Raw genomic sequence first — 14,507 nt, 5'->3', positions numbered from 1 at the left:
TCTTCAACTGCATCAGGTTGCTCAGAGCCCTGTCCAACCTGACCTTGAATGTTCCCAGGGATGGGGCATCCACCACCTCTCTGGGCAACCTGTCTCAGTGCATCACCTATATAATATATATTACTTACTATATATTATATCATTATTTAATGAGGGGAGAGAGGACGACCAGAAAAGAAAAGGAAAGAGGCAGAGCATTCAAATAGGTTTTTTTCTCAGGTCAGTTGAGGAAATGGTGCTTAACCTAGCCCTGTGTGACTGTTGCTCTTGGAAAGACAATTTTTGTGGGGAGGGAGCATTTCAGAGGAGTAATTTATGCTGTGTTCTTAAATTGGAGAGTAATTACCCTCTAGTCGTTAGTGGAGACTAATGTTTTGGAAGCTGGTGCATCTACAATAGAGCAGCTATACTAAGATGACCTCTTACTTTCTCATCAAAACTGTAGCTATTCTGAGTTCTAATACAGCAGACTGACAACAATGGCTGTGCACAGCTTATGCAGTATTTAAGCTCAAAGAATCTACATACAGCTGTTCATCTGTCTGCTGGTTTGTGTTTAACTGAAGGCAGGAAAAAAACCCCCACCCCCTTCTGCAGAAAGGGTCTGACAGGACTACTGCAGTTTAGGAAAAATAACCCAGGACAACTCTACTTCCGTTCAAGCAAATAATCACATAAATTAAACTATGCTCTCTTAACACTTTTGATCATATGGTAGAATGGTATTAATAAAATAAAATGAACATCTTTGTTGTACAGCAAGCATTAAATCCCAGTGAAAACATGGAAAACTTGGTTACGTTTACTTAATTGCAACATACACAGTATTCTTAGGCTTGACAGATCTGTACTTTTTTTCCTTGATATTCATTATAGGCACAGTAGAAAATCAAGGAAGAATAGTTAAGTGGTAAAGCTGGGACAGAGGTTTTCTGGAGTTTGTCCTCTTCCTTAGTATTTGACAGCACATATAACAATGCATGTGATAATGTTGATACTACTTTAGATAGCTGGTGTTAATCTGTTCAAGTGGGATGAATATTTTTGTTACAGTGGCAGCCTTTAAATGCTTTCCTAGCAAGTTTGCCATGAGTTCAGAAGACTACAGTCATCTCTGCAGGGCATGATGTAAAATTCTCGTATTTATTCTCTGTTTAATTCCCTGGAGGCTTCTTAAATGCCCATGCAAAAGCTAGAAAAACAAACAGCTCAGAATACGGGCTTTCCTGCATCCAGTGCAGCTCTGGCTGCAGAAGGACCGGGCTGTGAGTGCAGGGTCTGTGTGACTGGCAGAGGTTTCCTATGAGCTGCACGAAGTCTCAGCAGAGCTCTACTAACTGCCAAGACAAGTTTGGCTTCAGAAGTAGTGTAGCTGCCTTCTGCAGGGCCCTGGCTGATGAACCCCACTGGATGTGGGTTGTCTGCATGTGTGTGGAGCCGGCTCAGACGCAGTGTTCCCAAAACAGTGCAGGTGAACCTCAGTAGCTCCACGCAGACCCAGCCTAAGTCTGGCACAGGTAGAGCTCATCAAGAGCTGGTGACAGGCCTGGACTTGTTCATGCAGAGGAGCTGAGCCAAGGGGTGGCTGTGCAGCACTTACTAATGCTTCTACCCCTTTGGGTCCCCCAAGGGTTTATTAGCTCAGGCACAGCACTGTCCTTGTGCACTCGCAGAAGTGCTCGGCCTGAGTTAATAAGCAATCCCACAATGTGGAGAGCTGCTGCAGTGCACAGACCTCGAGGCAGTTCCACAGGAGTTAAGTTGGGTTCATCAGTGTCGGTCAGACCCTGACCCATCACAGGAGAGCTGTTGCACGTTCCTCCTGCGGCATGCTGCCAAGCACTGGTATCATCTAGGCTTTTCTGTTTTGGGCAGTATCCATACCCTATAATCCTTGACAAGGTGCATGCAACAGGGAGAGATCATTAACAAAGAAATACTGTGGCTTCAGAAATGTTGTTTAGACATTGTCATGATCAAAGTTAGCTGACTTTGTAGTGTTAGCCATCCTTTAAAACTTCTTGCACCCTGATTGCTTTTTTCCGAAATACCTTAAGGATGTGTAGTTGACAGTCACCAGTTAGGTCTGGTCTGTAACTCTGAGCAGCTGTGACAGGACTGAGTGCCAAATGGAAGGTCACTTCAGGAGCACTTCTCTAAGGTGCTGCAAGCATCAGTACTGGCCTTGTTTGTGGGGGAAATGCTTGCAGCTCAAGTCTGGAAAGAAATGTGATACAGCTTGTTGCCAATTCACTTTTAGCTAGTGAAGTGGAATTTTAGGGAGGACTCTCTGGAGTTGTCTCTTATCTTTGAGCTGCAGGTTTTTGATGAAGTTGTTGCATGTGTTTTGTTTTGTCTGTTCCAATAGGTGGAAAAGTACAGTGACTTTGGCTGTAAAGCCTGCTTGGTTTTCACATCTGTGCTGGATGCTTTTGGTAAATAAATTGCATCAGGAGCATGAGGAAAGCTGAGCAGCCTTTTAAAAGAAAAGGAAGTGAACATTAAAGATAGGTGTGCCACAGAAGGTCTAGATGTCCAAACAATTTGTTCACTCGGTATGTTAGCACGTGAGACAACATCTTCCTTTTGCATGAAGCCCAGAGCAACAGCACTGTGCTGGAGACTCTTGCTCTTCAAAAACTGTTGGGGGGTGGGAGGGAAGGTTTGTGAGAATATACAGGTAGCTGCAGAACTGATTTCCCCTGGTTCTGAGCCATAGCAGATTGTAAATAGTCAAGGAGAAAAATCTGTAGGGGGCTTGAAGATTATTCTGTCCATTAACCTTCTCAAACATAGCTGCAGTAAAAATGAGATGTTGCCAGGTACCTTTACTAATGTTCTCTTGTTACAGAGAACTATCTGGCTTCAGTTGTGCTGCTGCGGCTATACAGGCATTATTAAAGTGGTATCCCCCCCTAGTGTAGATACAGCTGTATTGGTATAGAAGTGCTCATATCTTCAGAGCTTGTTTCTGACTTTATTGGAGAATTTGTAGTTCTCTGTCAGACAGGCTCCATGGGATAAACACAGCTGTTATAATATAGGAGGGGTTTTTGGCAAAACAAAATTTTTTGAGGTAGTAAAATAGTTAAAATGGTATTTTTCTAGAACACAAATTTCAAATGGAAAAATCTAAACAAAAGAACGTTATGGGTGAGTTTCCCTATAGATGGGATTTGCTACATGCAGTGAAGCCGTGGTGACTGTTGACCTTTGCTTAGCCTGTGTCGGTGATGCTTGTGGTCTTCACTGAGCAGTATGGTCATCAATTTAAGGGTGCCTGAATTCTAGCAAAACTTGTTTGGAATAAGCAATTTATTGTGTCATAAAAAATTAAATTGGAAGATGAGGAAGAAGATTCAGTTGCTAATGTATCAGTATTGTGGAAGACTCTGCTGATGTTACGTCCAGTGTTTTTTTGTTTTTCTTCTAGAAAAGCATGCTTGCCTTACGGCAGCTAATGCCCAATGCTCAGAGCTTTATCCAGCAGTGTATGCAGCAGCCATCTCCAACCCAAGAAGCTGTTTCAACTTGTACCTCTGCAGCACCAACTCCTTCGATAGCAGTGGCAACCTCAGCTGTAGCAACAACTTCTCTTCCAGTTATAAAACCAGTGTCTGCCTCTGTAACAGTCACAGCCTCTCCGGTTATAAAACCAGTCCTTGTCAGTGCGTCGGTGACAGCTTCGATGCAGACCGTGAAGCCTGTTCCTGCCTCTGCAGTGGTGACGGCATCTCTTCGGCCTGCAGCTTCAGTCCTCACCACAACGACAGCAACATCAGGGCTGACTGCTATCCAAACTGTCAAGCCAGTCTTCACCTCTGCAGTAGCGACATCCTCTCTCCAGTCTGCAAAGCCAGTGCTGATCTCTACGGCGGCATCTTCAGCAACAATCCCTCTCCAGCCTCTGAAACCAGTCATTGGAACCCCAATCAGTATTAAAATCTCACAGCCAAACTCCACCGTTGCACAGTCAGTGGGTGCTCAGCAGGTGGTTAAAGTGAAACAGTTGGTAAGATGAATTTCTCTGCTTCTCTGTAACTGGGCTTCTTTGCTTTCACTCTTACCATTTTGTCAAGGGGATACCAATTTGGATCTTAGCAGGGGTTTTTAATGTACAAAGCTAGTCTGTCATGAGTTAATCAGTTATCTTTGTCATAGTTAGGGATATTGAGCCCTTGCTGAAAAGGTGAATCTAAAGCCAAACTGAAAGCTCCATCTCTTGCAAGACGTGCTGACCACCATTCCACCAGACTGAACATCCAGCTTGAGACATGAGGGAATATGAGTTCTGACCCCTGCAATGCATGCAACTAGGCTAGGTTGGCATCTGAAAGAAAAGGCAGGAAATGCTTGTGTCGGAAACAGAAGTTGCTGATGGGATGCTTATGTTAATTACTGTTAGATGCCCTGTTAGTCCTGTGCTTCAGTTAGCCACCAGAGATTCCAGTCTCTAGCTTGGTAGTTCCTACCCTGGATACTCTGCAGGCAGAGGTGGCTTGATGATGTTCACTGATACCTTAACTGAAATGTACAAACTAGCTCAAGGAGCTTTTCAGAGCAGAGTTCTGAAAGTTTACTAAGACGTGTTAATTATGAAGTCATCCAAAAGTGAGCTTTTTCTATCAGGCCCCATTAGCTAACAAATTCCAGGAGGAATAAATGTCTTATTAAAACAAGACCCTCAAAAGCAACGTGTTAACATTTTTTTCTTGGCACAGGTTAACTTCTTGCTAGTGTTAATGTTAAATAACAACAAACTGTGGATCACAGGTACCCAAAAGAGCAATGTTGTGAAGTACATTAGGTTTGGTTTATGGGTGTTTGAGATACCAAGTAGTATTGCTGTCAGACTGGTCTACCTGCAGGTAATGTTCTCAACTATTTTGAGAGAATAGTCTCCCTTTGGCAGATAAAGAACTCTATTCTCTAATAGGACTTCCTTGTAAAGATTTGTTCCTTAAAAAGCGGGGAAAACATTAGACTTTCTATGAAGCTAGATTTACTTTCCACAGGTATAGTAGGGCATCTAGTGTGTGAATTTCCTTTGTAGTTTGTTTATTGTGTATACTTGATTTAACAGTATTCAGACCCCTAAAATGTTTTGCTTTTTTAGTTTTCTTCTTTTCAAAGTGCATAAGGTGGATGTAATACAAGAATCCTGCATTCTAAATAAAGAGCTTATGCTACCAGCTTTTCACCTTTTCAGACTTGCTAAAAAAGAACAAAGCACTCAGCTATATGGAGGGGATGGGGGGTCCTTTTTATGAGTGGATTTGTTTGAAAACCAGACAGTTATCAAGCATATGCACTAACAGTCTTCGATAGTAGTAGCTAAAGCCAAATTGGAAAAGGAGTTGGTACCCTTGCTGTCTTTGAGGACTAAATTTGAAATTCTAGCCAGAAGAAAATGAGGGCTTCTTAGGTTGTACAAGGGCTGGAGAGCAGTTTGTTGGCTACACAGCAAGCCATGTAATCCAGGGGAAAGGTTGACCATCTGTACAAATAGACGAGGAAGCTTAACTCTATGCTGGGGAGTCAAAACGCTTCTTGAATATGATATTGGTGAACTCAAGAAATGACTTCTGCCTCCTCCACTACTGCAGTGTGGCAGCCTATTGCAATTGCTTTTCTTCGCAGTGCCTTGCAAGCATTGAATTGCATACAAAACGTGTTTTTATCCTCATTTGGGTAGATCCCAGGCACAGTGATTAAAATACTTGCTCTTCAAAATACCTGTTTAATTTTGGTCTTGGATGTAGTTGAAGGGCTGAGTTGACCACTTTGCAGCTTAGCCATATCAGGAGCTTGGTGTTTGTTCAGGCAACCTATTAGCACAAAGAGCAAGTTAGTAGAAGTGGCTGCATCTTCTAGGTCTTCCCTGGTGTATTTCCTTGAAAGGACAGAGGGTCTGTTGCTTCCCACAAGAAAACAAATCTGGACTTCCCTTCCCTAAACAGAAGGGTCCTGCTGCCAGCTGAAAGGAAGCACGTGCCAGCTGTGCAAATCTGTCCATACAATGCTGCCAGCAATTTCTTTCCCTTTCCAGCCCTCAGGGTTGTCTGATGCCATACTCCCTCTGCTTGCCCATTTCTAATTTAGGTCTCTTGTGCTGGAGGAATGTAAAGCGAAGTTTCATGTGCCAGCTCCGATGTAACATTAATGGTGCTTAAGAATGCAGCACTGCAGTATTTTAATATCAAAATTGTGACTGGAGTCATGCAACACGTAACTGCCTCTTCTGTGGCGTGATTATCGAAACTCTGGGTTTGTATGGTGGACACCGAGGGACCTGTTCTTCAGGGGTGCTGTTGGGGTTGATCACACATCTGTGCTGTGAGTTGCACATAGGAAAGGGTTCCCTCCTGGTGATTTTCTTAACACAGCCTCATTTAAGCTCATTGCCCTACACAGAAGTTGTATCTTGGAAAGAAGGCTTGTCTTGCTGTAGTATTGCTTTGTCTCTTGTTAAAGCACAATAAATGAAAATGTACATTACCAGCCACTGGCTTCCAGTAGTGAGAAAGCTGCTGTGAGACTACAGCTTCATGTTAAGCATAAAGAGCAGGAGTTTTATGGTGTAGTGCCTGCTGTTACTAGTGAGACCTGCTCCCTGGACGTTGCTAGCGGTTGAAGCAAGGGGTGAAGTGCTTGTGCTATTTCAACCACTTGTTCTTAGTGAATTGTTGTTAGCATCAAGTCCCCTCAGAGCTGAGCTTTCTTGAGCAGAGAATCTCCTCTGTTGTTTTTCAAGAGTTTTTTGTCCTGGATATATGCTTTTGCATTCAGCTGGTGAGGCTTCCTTCATGAAGCAATACTGCTTGTAGTGTGTGATGATACCTTACCATCTCTCCAGTGATCTCCGAACTTTGCGTTATGAATGTAAAACATGTTCAAGTAAAGCTAACCAAAGTCTCTCAGAGGCGGCTGTTCCTATGCTATCAGCTGGGTGTTGCATTGCATTTTTTTACTTAAGAGTGTTAGTGCTTTTGATTCTGATGTCTCTGTCAACCTACTTGATGGGGCACAAAGGAACAGTCCCTTTTCTTTATTACTTCTTGCTGCTAACCTGAAGAAAGGAGGCAAAACTCTTTCTTACAGATATTATCTATTTTTTTAATATGTTTTTCTGGCATTAGATCCTTGTTGAAATTTCTAGGATTGTTGCCCTGTTCTGTTGCAAGTCCCAAGGACTTCCAGTTTTTGTTAGTCTAGCAGCTAGAATAGCAAACACAAAATCAGCCTTACTGCCAGCACATCCTTTCTGTTTCTCGTTGATCTAGTCTCCTCGGTTACTTGACTTACTGCCCAATCTTCACCTAGTCTATTGATTTAACACTGCCTATCTCTCTTCTTTCTGTCTGCCGCACCTTCATCTTGAATGTCTATGTTTCCTCCTGTGCTGTTTCAGTGTTTTGCATGCTGAAGATGAAGCATCATTCTTGCTGGTGGTGGGGAGGATCTCTAGGTGCATGTCAGCATGAGTGCTGGTGGAGCCTGTGAGTAGTTTGTCCAAGCTGGTTGGTGGCTTGATAATGATCTGAACACATAAATAATGCTGTTAATGTTATTTGCAACTTCCAGCGTATGGAAGCTGGATCTTTCAGAAAGATCAAACTGCGCTTTGGTAAAAACACATAGAAGCAAATGTTAGTGTCGATACTATTTCAGGAGGAAGCACTGCATGTGTGAGCCTTGACTCTGGCTACAGTCTGTCCCTGTACTCCTGAGGTTCTTTCCTCTTATGGATCTTATGTTTCTTCTCAAGAACTGTCTATTCGTTGTCTGCTTTTCAGACACCACCTTCAGATCAGTTATTCTACGTTACCGCTGCTATGCCAAACCATGATGCTATTAATATGGGGATGGGGGGGGTGTATCTTAACTATTTTATACACAAAGTACCTCTTTTTGTGAATGTGTGATGCTTATGCTGGTGATGTTTACTGATAAATCTGAAGTTAGATGACAGAAGGAGACAGCCTAGTTTCTCAAGTATAATACATGTCAATTCTTTATTAAACTTGTGCAGTGTTGCTGTACAAGCACTCTTTAGACTTTCTGAAGTTAGAATAAAAAATGTAGAGGAGAAAAAGTGGTTTCTTGACCCTGAAGATTCTTTTGTATTAGATTTTTGCTGCTGAAAAAATAGGATTCAGTCTGAAGATGTTGATAATTTTGTGCTTTGGTAAAAGCACATCTTTCTGTTACTTGTAATCAAGAACTTTTCCAAAGGATGTATCAAAAGCTGCAGCCCACATTCTGCTAGCTAGGAGGCTTAGCAATGAGGCTTTTAGGGATGCTGCAATTTTATTATTTTCTTGCATTTTAATAGCTGCCCCTGAAGAGGAAGAATTAGTATTTTTGGGCTGTGCCTGTAGGTCTGTGTTGTGATGACATCCTGCTGTCTGGTTTTGTTTCTTTCAAGAGCCTCTTTAAACAAAACTATCAACCCCCTTCCTTTTTACCCTTCAGCACTGTACTGATGTTTTTGTGTAGAGGCTCTACTTGCTATAGGTGTTACTAGTTGGTACTTCATGTTCCCGCTAACTGATGTGTTCAGTGTACTTTTACTTAACACCTTGAAATGCAACATCTTGAATTACAATTGATGTTGCAGCTCTAAAAATGCATTAGTAACTTTATAGTGTGTACTCTTAATTCTTGACAGGAAAAGGATTTCATGCAAGATTTCTAACTGTTTTGGTGTTCTCTCTTTTTAACTAGGTGTATGTGATACCTACCCTTTTGAACTTATTGGCAGGCAGACTCAGTATTCAATTGTTAGTCTGTTAAGCAAGACTTACGGAGAGGAAAGCCTCTTAGTGTAATGGATCATGTAATACTCAGTGAAACTTGTCTAATATGGTTATCAATAGAGAGTAGGGGTGAAGTGTCTGTTAGAGCTCACTGAATGAGCTGGAGCTTAAAGCGCACCACCAGTTGTTAAGATTTCTTGTCATGAAATAAAAAAAAAAAGTGAGGTTTTTCTGAGCATGCTGTTTGCTTTAAACTGAAGGCTAGACAGGCATGCATTCCCAGCGGCACTTCTGGCTGAATGACCATGTTTATACTATTTGCTTCTCTGTATGCTTAGCTCTTCTCACTCTTGATATTGGATATTCTACTTCCAGGTAGTCCAGCAACCATCAGGAACCATTGTAAAGCAAGTATCCACACTCCCGCAACCCTCAACGCTGACCCAACAGACATCTGCTGAGAAAAGGATGCCGCTGAATACACTTGTTCAAACTAGCCAGTTTCCTGCAGGTAAAGTGGAGAAGGGAGAGGACTGCTGAGGTATAAAAATAAGTGCCAGCTGTTGGTAGATTGCAGGAATGTAAGAAGGTAGTTGTCTATCGGGAGCAACCGGCTCTGTGTGTTAAGTTGAACATCTTTACTGTCTGCTTGGAGTTCTGATGAGAAACTCAGTGCCATGTCTACTTCTGGCACCTGTTAAAAGCATGTCAATCAAACATTTGTACTTGTTAAAATACTGCAAGTAAGCTCCTTGCAGTGAAATTCCTTTAAACCGTGATGCTTTTGAGAGTAATTTCATGAGACTTTGCTTTTTCCTTCAGCTGGTCCAGGTTGATGCATAATGTGAGTTTGTCTCAGCCAGCCAGTTTTCACTAAAACCTTTCACTGGTCAGCACAGAGGAGGATGTTTGCTGAGAGTGTGTAGGGTTTTTGGTCATACAGAACATGTAGAATGTAAGACTCTAGAGTGTCTGGTTTTCAAAAGGACGTAATTAGTTGTTATTGAGTCTGCAGTAGCCTTTGCTAGAAGTATGAACTGATTAAACAGTTGTCTTAGCATTTTGCTTTTTACTATGGCATGTTCTTTGTTTTGTTTTAGGTTCCATTCTGAAACAAATTACCCTGCCAGGAAATAAAATTCTGTCGCTTCAAGCATCTCCTGTTCAGAAAGCTAAAATAAAAGAGAATGGAGCAACATCCTTCAGGTAAAAATAAACAATATCAGAAGCTTACTATAGGAAGGAACAAAAGGAACAGACAGCAAGTATAGAGGTGGGAATAGAGCCCAAATAAAAGCAGCTTTCTTTGGAAACTTGTTTATGATAGGTGGTTTTCATGTTATAATACTAATGGGCAAGGGGGAATCTAAAAATTTTGACCTCATAGCAGATGTTAATGATTCTTAATATAAGAAAACTGTCCTGATGAGGTTGGATTTTCATCATGCTATCACAAGAGTGTAATTATAAACAGTGTGCATCAGTTTGTATCAGGTTTTTCACTTGTAGAGGAGGCATATTGATCTCCATCCTATGAGTACTATGAACTAATCTAAAGCAAAATTACCTTGTATTAAAAGCTCTCTGTAGGATTAAAGCAGATATAAGCTCTGTTTTTTACAGACGGCTGGATAGCATTGAACTGTTGTTTGGACTAGCTGGTAACCTGTCTAAAGCTCTGTGCTGTATTTTGGAATCTTGTATTAGCTCCTCTTATTCTTTGTTGTTCCTGTATGTAGAGGTGAAAGTCTTTGACTAGACCTCTAATTATGGCTTCTGGCATATTCTCTAGGCCTTTAAAAGCTTTAAGCACTCTTGTAATCTAGTCCTGGTAACTGATTAACTTTTCAAAAGCAGAAATTATTTTTGTAGATCTGAAATGTAATGTTGGAACAGAGGTACAGACTGCCATAAGCATTATTGGTATTATGACTTTAAGGCAAGCTTGAAGTTGCTCTTGCAGGGATAAAAGCAGATATGACACCTTTGTCTTGTTGACCAGTTGACTTCTCATCTCTTGAAAGCTACAGCTTTGTGTGCACAGATATACAGAGAGAGAAGAGCTGTTGTTGTTTACAGTAACATACAGTATACAGTGAACATTTAAAACATTGGTAGCCAGAATTTGAAAAGCTGATGTTAAAGCAATAGCTCTGTTCAGCTGCCTCAAGCTCTTATGAAATATACTTCACAAGATAATTTGGGATGTAATTTTGGGTAGTGATGTTTTAAAAAAAAGAAAATTGCATCATAAATATGATAATTAAAAAACAAACTCACTCCTACAAAAAAAACCAAACCAGAAACAATTTTTTTTCTGTGATCTTCCAATTGGAATATATCAACTATCTTGAAAAAGTTTGAATTCTTGAAGTTCCTTCCCTGAATTGTTAAATTCTTAGTGTGTGAAAAACTCTCCTTTTACAGTGTGATCCAAGATGGATTTCTGTTCTTGCTTTTGGATTATGATTTTCAAAGTAGCTTAAGTCCATAAGAATTCAGATTTGAAATCTCCGTAACTCACCTTAAATTTTTATAGTAAGTCTCTTGTCTCTGAATAATTTATGTCTTTGGATACACCCCTGGTGCTTCTTCTATTCACTGCTATAACCAAACTTGCTGACTTTAAAAACTACATATGAGAACCTTCATAGATCTGCACCTGGGCAGTGTGTATCTGAACTTTTGGCTTCTCTCAGTCAAGTATGTGTGTTCTCCGAGCAGGTCTAGCACCACATAGTGTTAATCTGTCCTGGGCAATAGATATTCCCCAGTAAGCCATGAAGTGGTTTGCTCTTTTCTGTCCTGACTTTCAGTATTCCCAGCACAGCTATTCTTTGTGACCTGTGATCCATCAACTGCTGATCATGTGTGAGGCATAGAGAAGCACTATGGCCCCCTTTCAGGTTTTGTGATGAGATTTGTTACGGGCAGAGAGCATGTCTTGTAATTGATGTGATTGTACATGTGACACTTCGAACTGTGGTCTCTCATTGCAGTATGTCATTGAGTCTGACTCCCTCTGCCATTGTGTGACTAGGTTAGGTTAGGATTTGAGAACATAATACTCACTAAGCTGTACTTAACAAGCTGCCATTTGACCTTGTCTGCTCTTTAATGGGCTGTTTTGGGTTGCTTGAGATGAGCAGTAGAAAAAATGGCAATTCCCACCCCCACCCCCCCCAATTAAAAAAAAACCTTCTAGAAAATATTTCAGCTAAGTATGGGCATCGCTGGCACTTGATTGCCCCATGGCATGTATTGTAAAGGGCAGTCTGTTTTAAAAGCAGCAAGATTTTTTTAAACTGCTCTACATACTTCTGCAAAGTATATGCTAGAGCACCCTGGAAAAAATAAGACACGTATTTGCATCTTCAAATATTTGTTTTGCATCTGTTCTATTTAATAGAGTTGTTCTCCAAAGCACATACAACTCTGACTCGTGCGTTTTGTCTGGAAGGCACCAGCAATCTCAAATAGCAGACAAAGAGGAATGAGACAGCAGAGTGGAGAACATCTGGGCAGCTGCTCCTCCTGTCCCGTAGTGATGGGGAGTGCTGGGCGTTCCTGCTGCGCTGGAATTGTTCTGTCCCAAGTAGTTGTCCGTGATGGTGCACGGAGGTTTGGGTTAAGCATGCTTTTCTAGTTATCCCTTTGACTGTTGTATAAAATGGAGTAAATAAAAGATGGGTTCAGAAGAAGACATGTGCGTTGGTCAAACACCAGAGGGTGCCACAGACTCACTTTTCAGCCAATACAGGGAAATTCATAGATGTGCGGTGTATCTGCCTTGCTTGGGCTTGTTTTCCAGTGGAATATTCAGTAGAAATGTCAAACCTGACTTCATGCAGGGTAATGCTCAGAACTCTGTGTTCTGTTTTTCCACCTTGTCCTGATAAGCTTAAATCACTGGAGACTTATAACAGCTGGGAGAGTTTTTCTTCTTGATTTCTGGGTGTGACATGATCAAATGCAAAAAGCATTAAAGGAAGTGGTGTAGAAGAGGGGCTTTACGGAGAGATTGCTGATAATGAAAGCAAGTCCATATCCAACAGAAATGTCTGCATGTATACTCTGGAATATTTTAAATTTATCACTTTAGTAGAATGATTTTTATAGCTTACTTGAAGTACATGATACCTTACTTAAAATGATTGAGTTTTGTTTGAACAAAACTTTCTTTGGGTTAAGTAAAATAAGGCCAGCAGTGTTTTCCTAGGTGCAAATTAATCTTTCATCAAGGCTAGTAACGTGGTGACTTAATGCAAACTTATATCCCACAGTGGAGAAGTTAGAACTAGTCCTTAAAAACAGTACAGGTAGACATGTCTATTTGCATATAAGTTCTTGTATGTGTGTACTCACAAGAGAGACTGTATGCATGGAAATATTAAAGAAAGTAGTAACCTGATAAAGGCTGGTTTTAGGGAATTGAAACTTGTGTATGTAGAAAGGTGGATAGATGTATAGTATAGAAGTTTACCACCTCCTTGCTTGAGTATTTGGAGTCTGTGGCCAGATTAAATGCTAAAATGGTTACTGAAATTGTGTACTATACAGTTGTACCTGAGGTGCAAGCATCCTTACTTGGATTCCATAAACAGCTCCCTTGGGGTAATGTCAGATTCCAGTATCTGCAGCTCTGATAGCTTGTGGTGTATGTTCTGGGTGCTAGTTGTGCTGATTTTGTAATCTCCTTTATCAGCAGATCCGTGGCAGTCACTGCACTTCGGTGGGATTCTTGTCTCTGCCAAAGACTTCTCTCTAGTGGTCACTAAGAAGAGGAAACTGGAGTGTACTTGTGAAGATCAGTTAGCACTCAATTAGCATGCAGCAAAGCTTCATTTACACACTTCTTGAAAGATCAGGGTATCTGTTAGGCTGATAGAGCATGAGTATATGCTTGGAACTGCTCAGTTGCTGGTTGTGAAGGGGTAGGAGGAGGGAAGCTGTTCTGGCAGCGGTGACTTCAGCTTGAATCATAACTGTGGTCACTTAACCATTCTGACAATCCTAGGGTTTAATGCTTTTCTTAGCACGATGGATTTGGGGCACAAGTCTAGTCAGGAAGCTATGTCTAGTTAGACTTAATGAATGAAGCTGGTTTGAGACTATGTTGGGTATCCTTTTCCCTGAACAAATCACGCAGAAACTCCTAGCCACGAGGGCACACAAACGAACAGCAGGAGGAGTAGGGGAAGGCTGGACTCCTTTCCTAGCCAGGCTTCTCTCTAGAAGTTTGTGGGAGAAGACTTGCACCATAGAAACCTGTTGAAGCCCAAAGGAGAAAACGCATCTATAGTTTAAGAAAAAATCCCAATGCTTTCTTGTCTTTTGAGTATTGCTCAAACCTAATCCACGTTCTAATAACTTCAGCTTCTACCTGTTGCCAGTCACAAGAAAGCCTCCAAGAGATCCCATTTCACCTAGGAACGGCAAGTTTCTGACTAACCCCTTGTTCAAGAGTTAAGTAGGCCACACAGTATCTTCTGAAGATGAACTTTATCAAACCTTGCCAGTGAATACTTTTCAGGAGGGGTGTGTGTGTGTGGTTTTGGTTTTTGCTTTCTTTTGTTTTCCAAATCAGAAGACCTGCAGATTGAGTGCTTCCATCTGTCTGTATTAATAATGCCGACTTGTGTTCTGGTTCTAGACCCTTGAAGCCACCATTAGGGCCTTTGTCACTTTGTAAAGCAAAAAAGGCTTTCTTTTGATGATTTAAACTTAATTGAAAATAACTTGGGTATT

At 41.3% G+C, this 14,507-nt stretch overlaps 1 protein-coding gene across 5 annotated transcripts in view; it reads left to right on the top strand.

Moving 5' to 3' along the window:
* TAF4B (TATA-box binding protein associated factor 4b) overlaps positions 1 to 14,507 on the top strand; it is a 76,547-nt gene that overhangs the window by 25,314 nt on the left and 36,726 nt on the right. For all 5 annotated transcript variants that reach the window (XR_012040917.1, XM_072852590.1, XM_072852589.1 and 2 more), the window contains 3 exons: positions 3,434 to 4,012; positions 9,135 to 9,270; positions 9,860 to 9,965. Coding sequence is in view for 4 of the 5 variants with exons in the window: in XM_072852590.1 (XP_072708691.1) it covers positions 3,434 to 4,012; positions 9,135 to 9,270; positions 9,860 to 9,965 (821 nt within the window). In the remaining variant the exon portion in view is untranslated. The remainder of the gene's footprint in view (positions 1 to 3,433; positions 4,013 to 9,134; positions 9,271 to 9,859; positions 9,966 to 14,507) is intronic.

Source organism: Ciconia boyciana, chromosome 2 (assembly GCF_034638445.1).
Source record: "Ciconia boyciana chromosome 2, ASM3463844v1, whole genome shotgun sequence".
NCBI lineage: Eukaryota > Metazoa > Chordata > Aves > Ciconiiformes > Ciconiidae > Ciconia > Ciconia boyciana.
The sequence above is the reverse complement of the archived record's forward strand: the minus strand, read 5'-3'. Positions and strand labels throughout refer to the sequence as shown.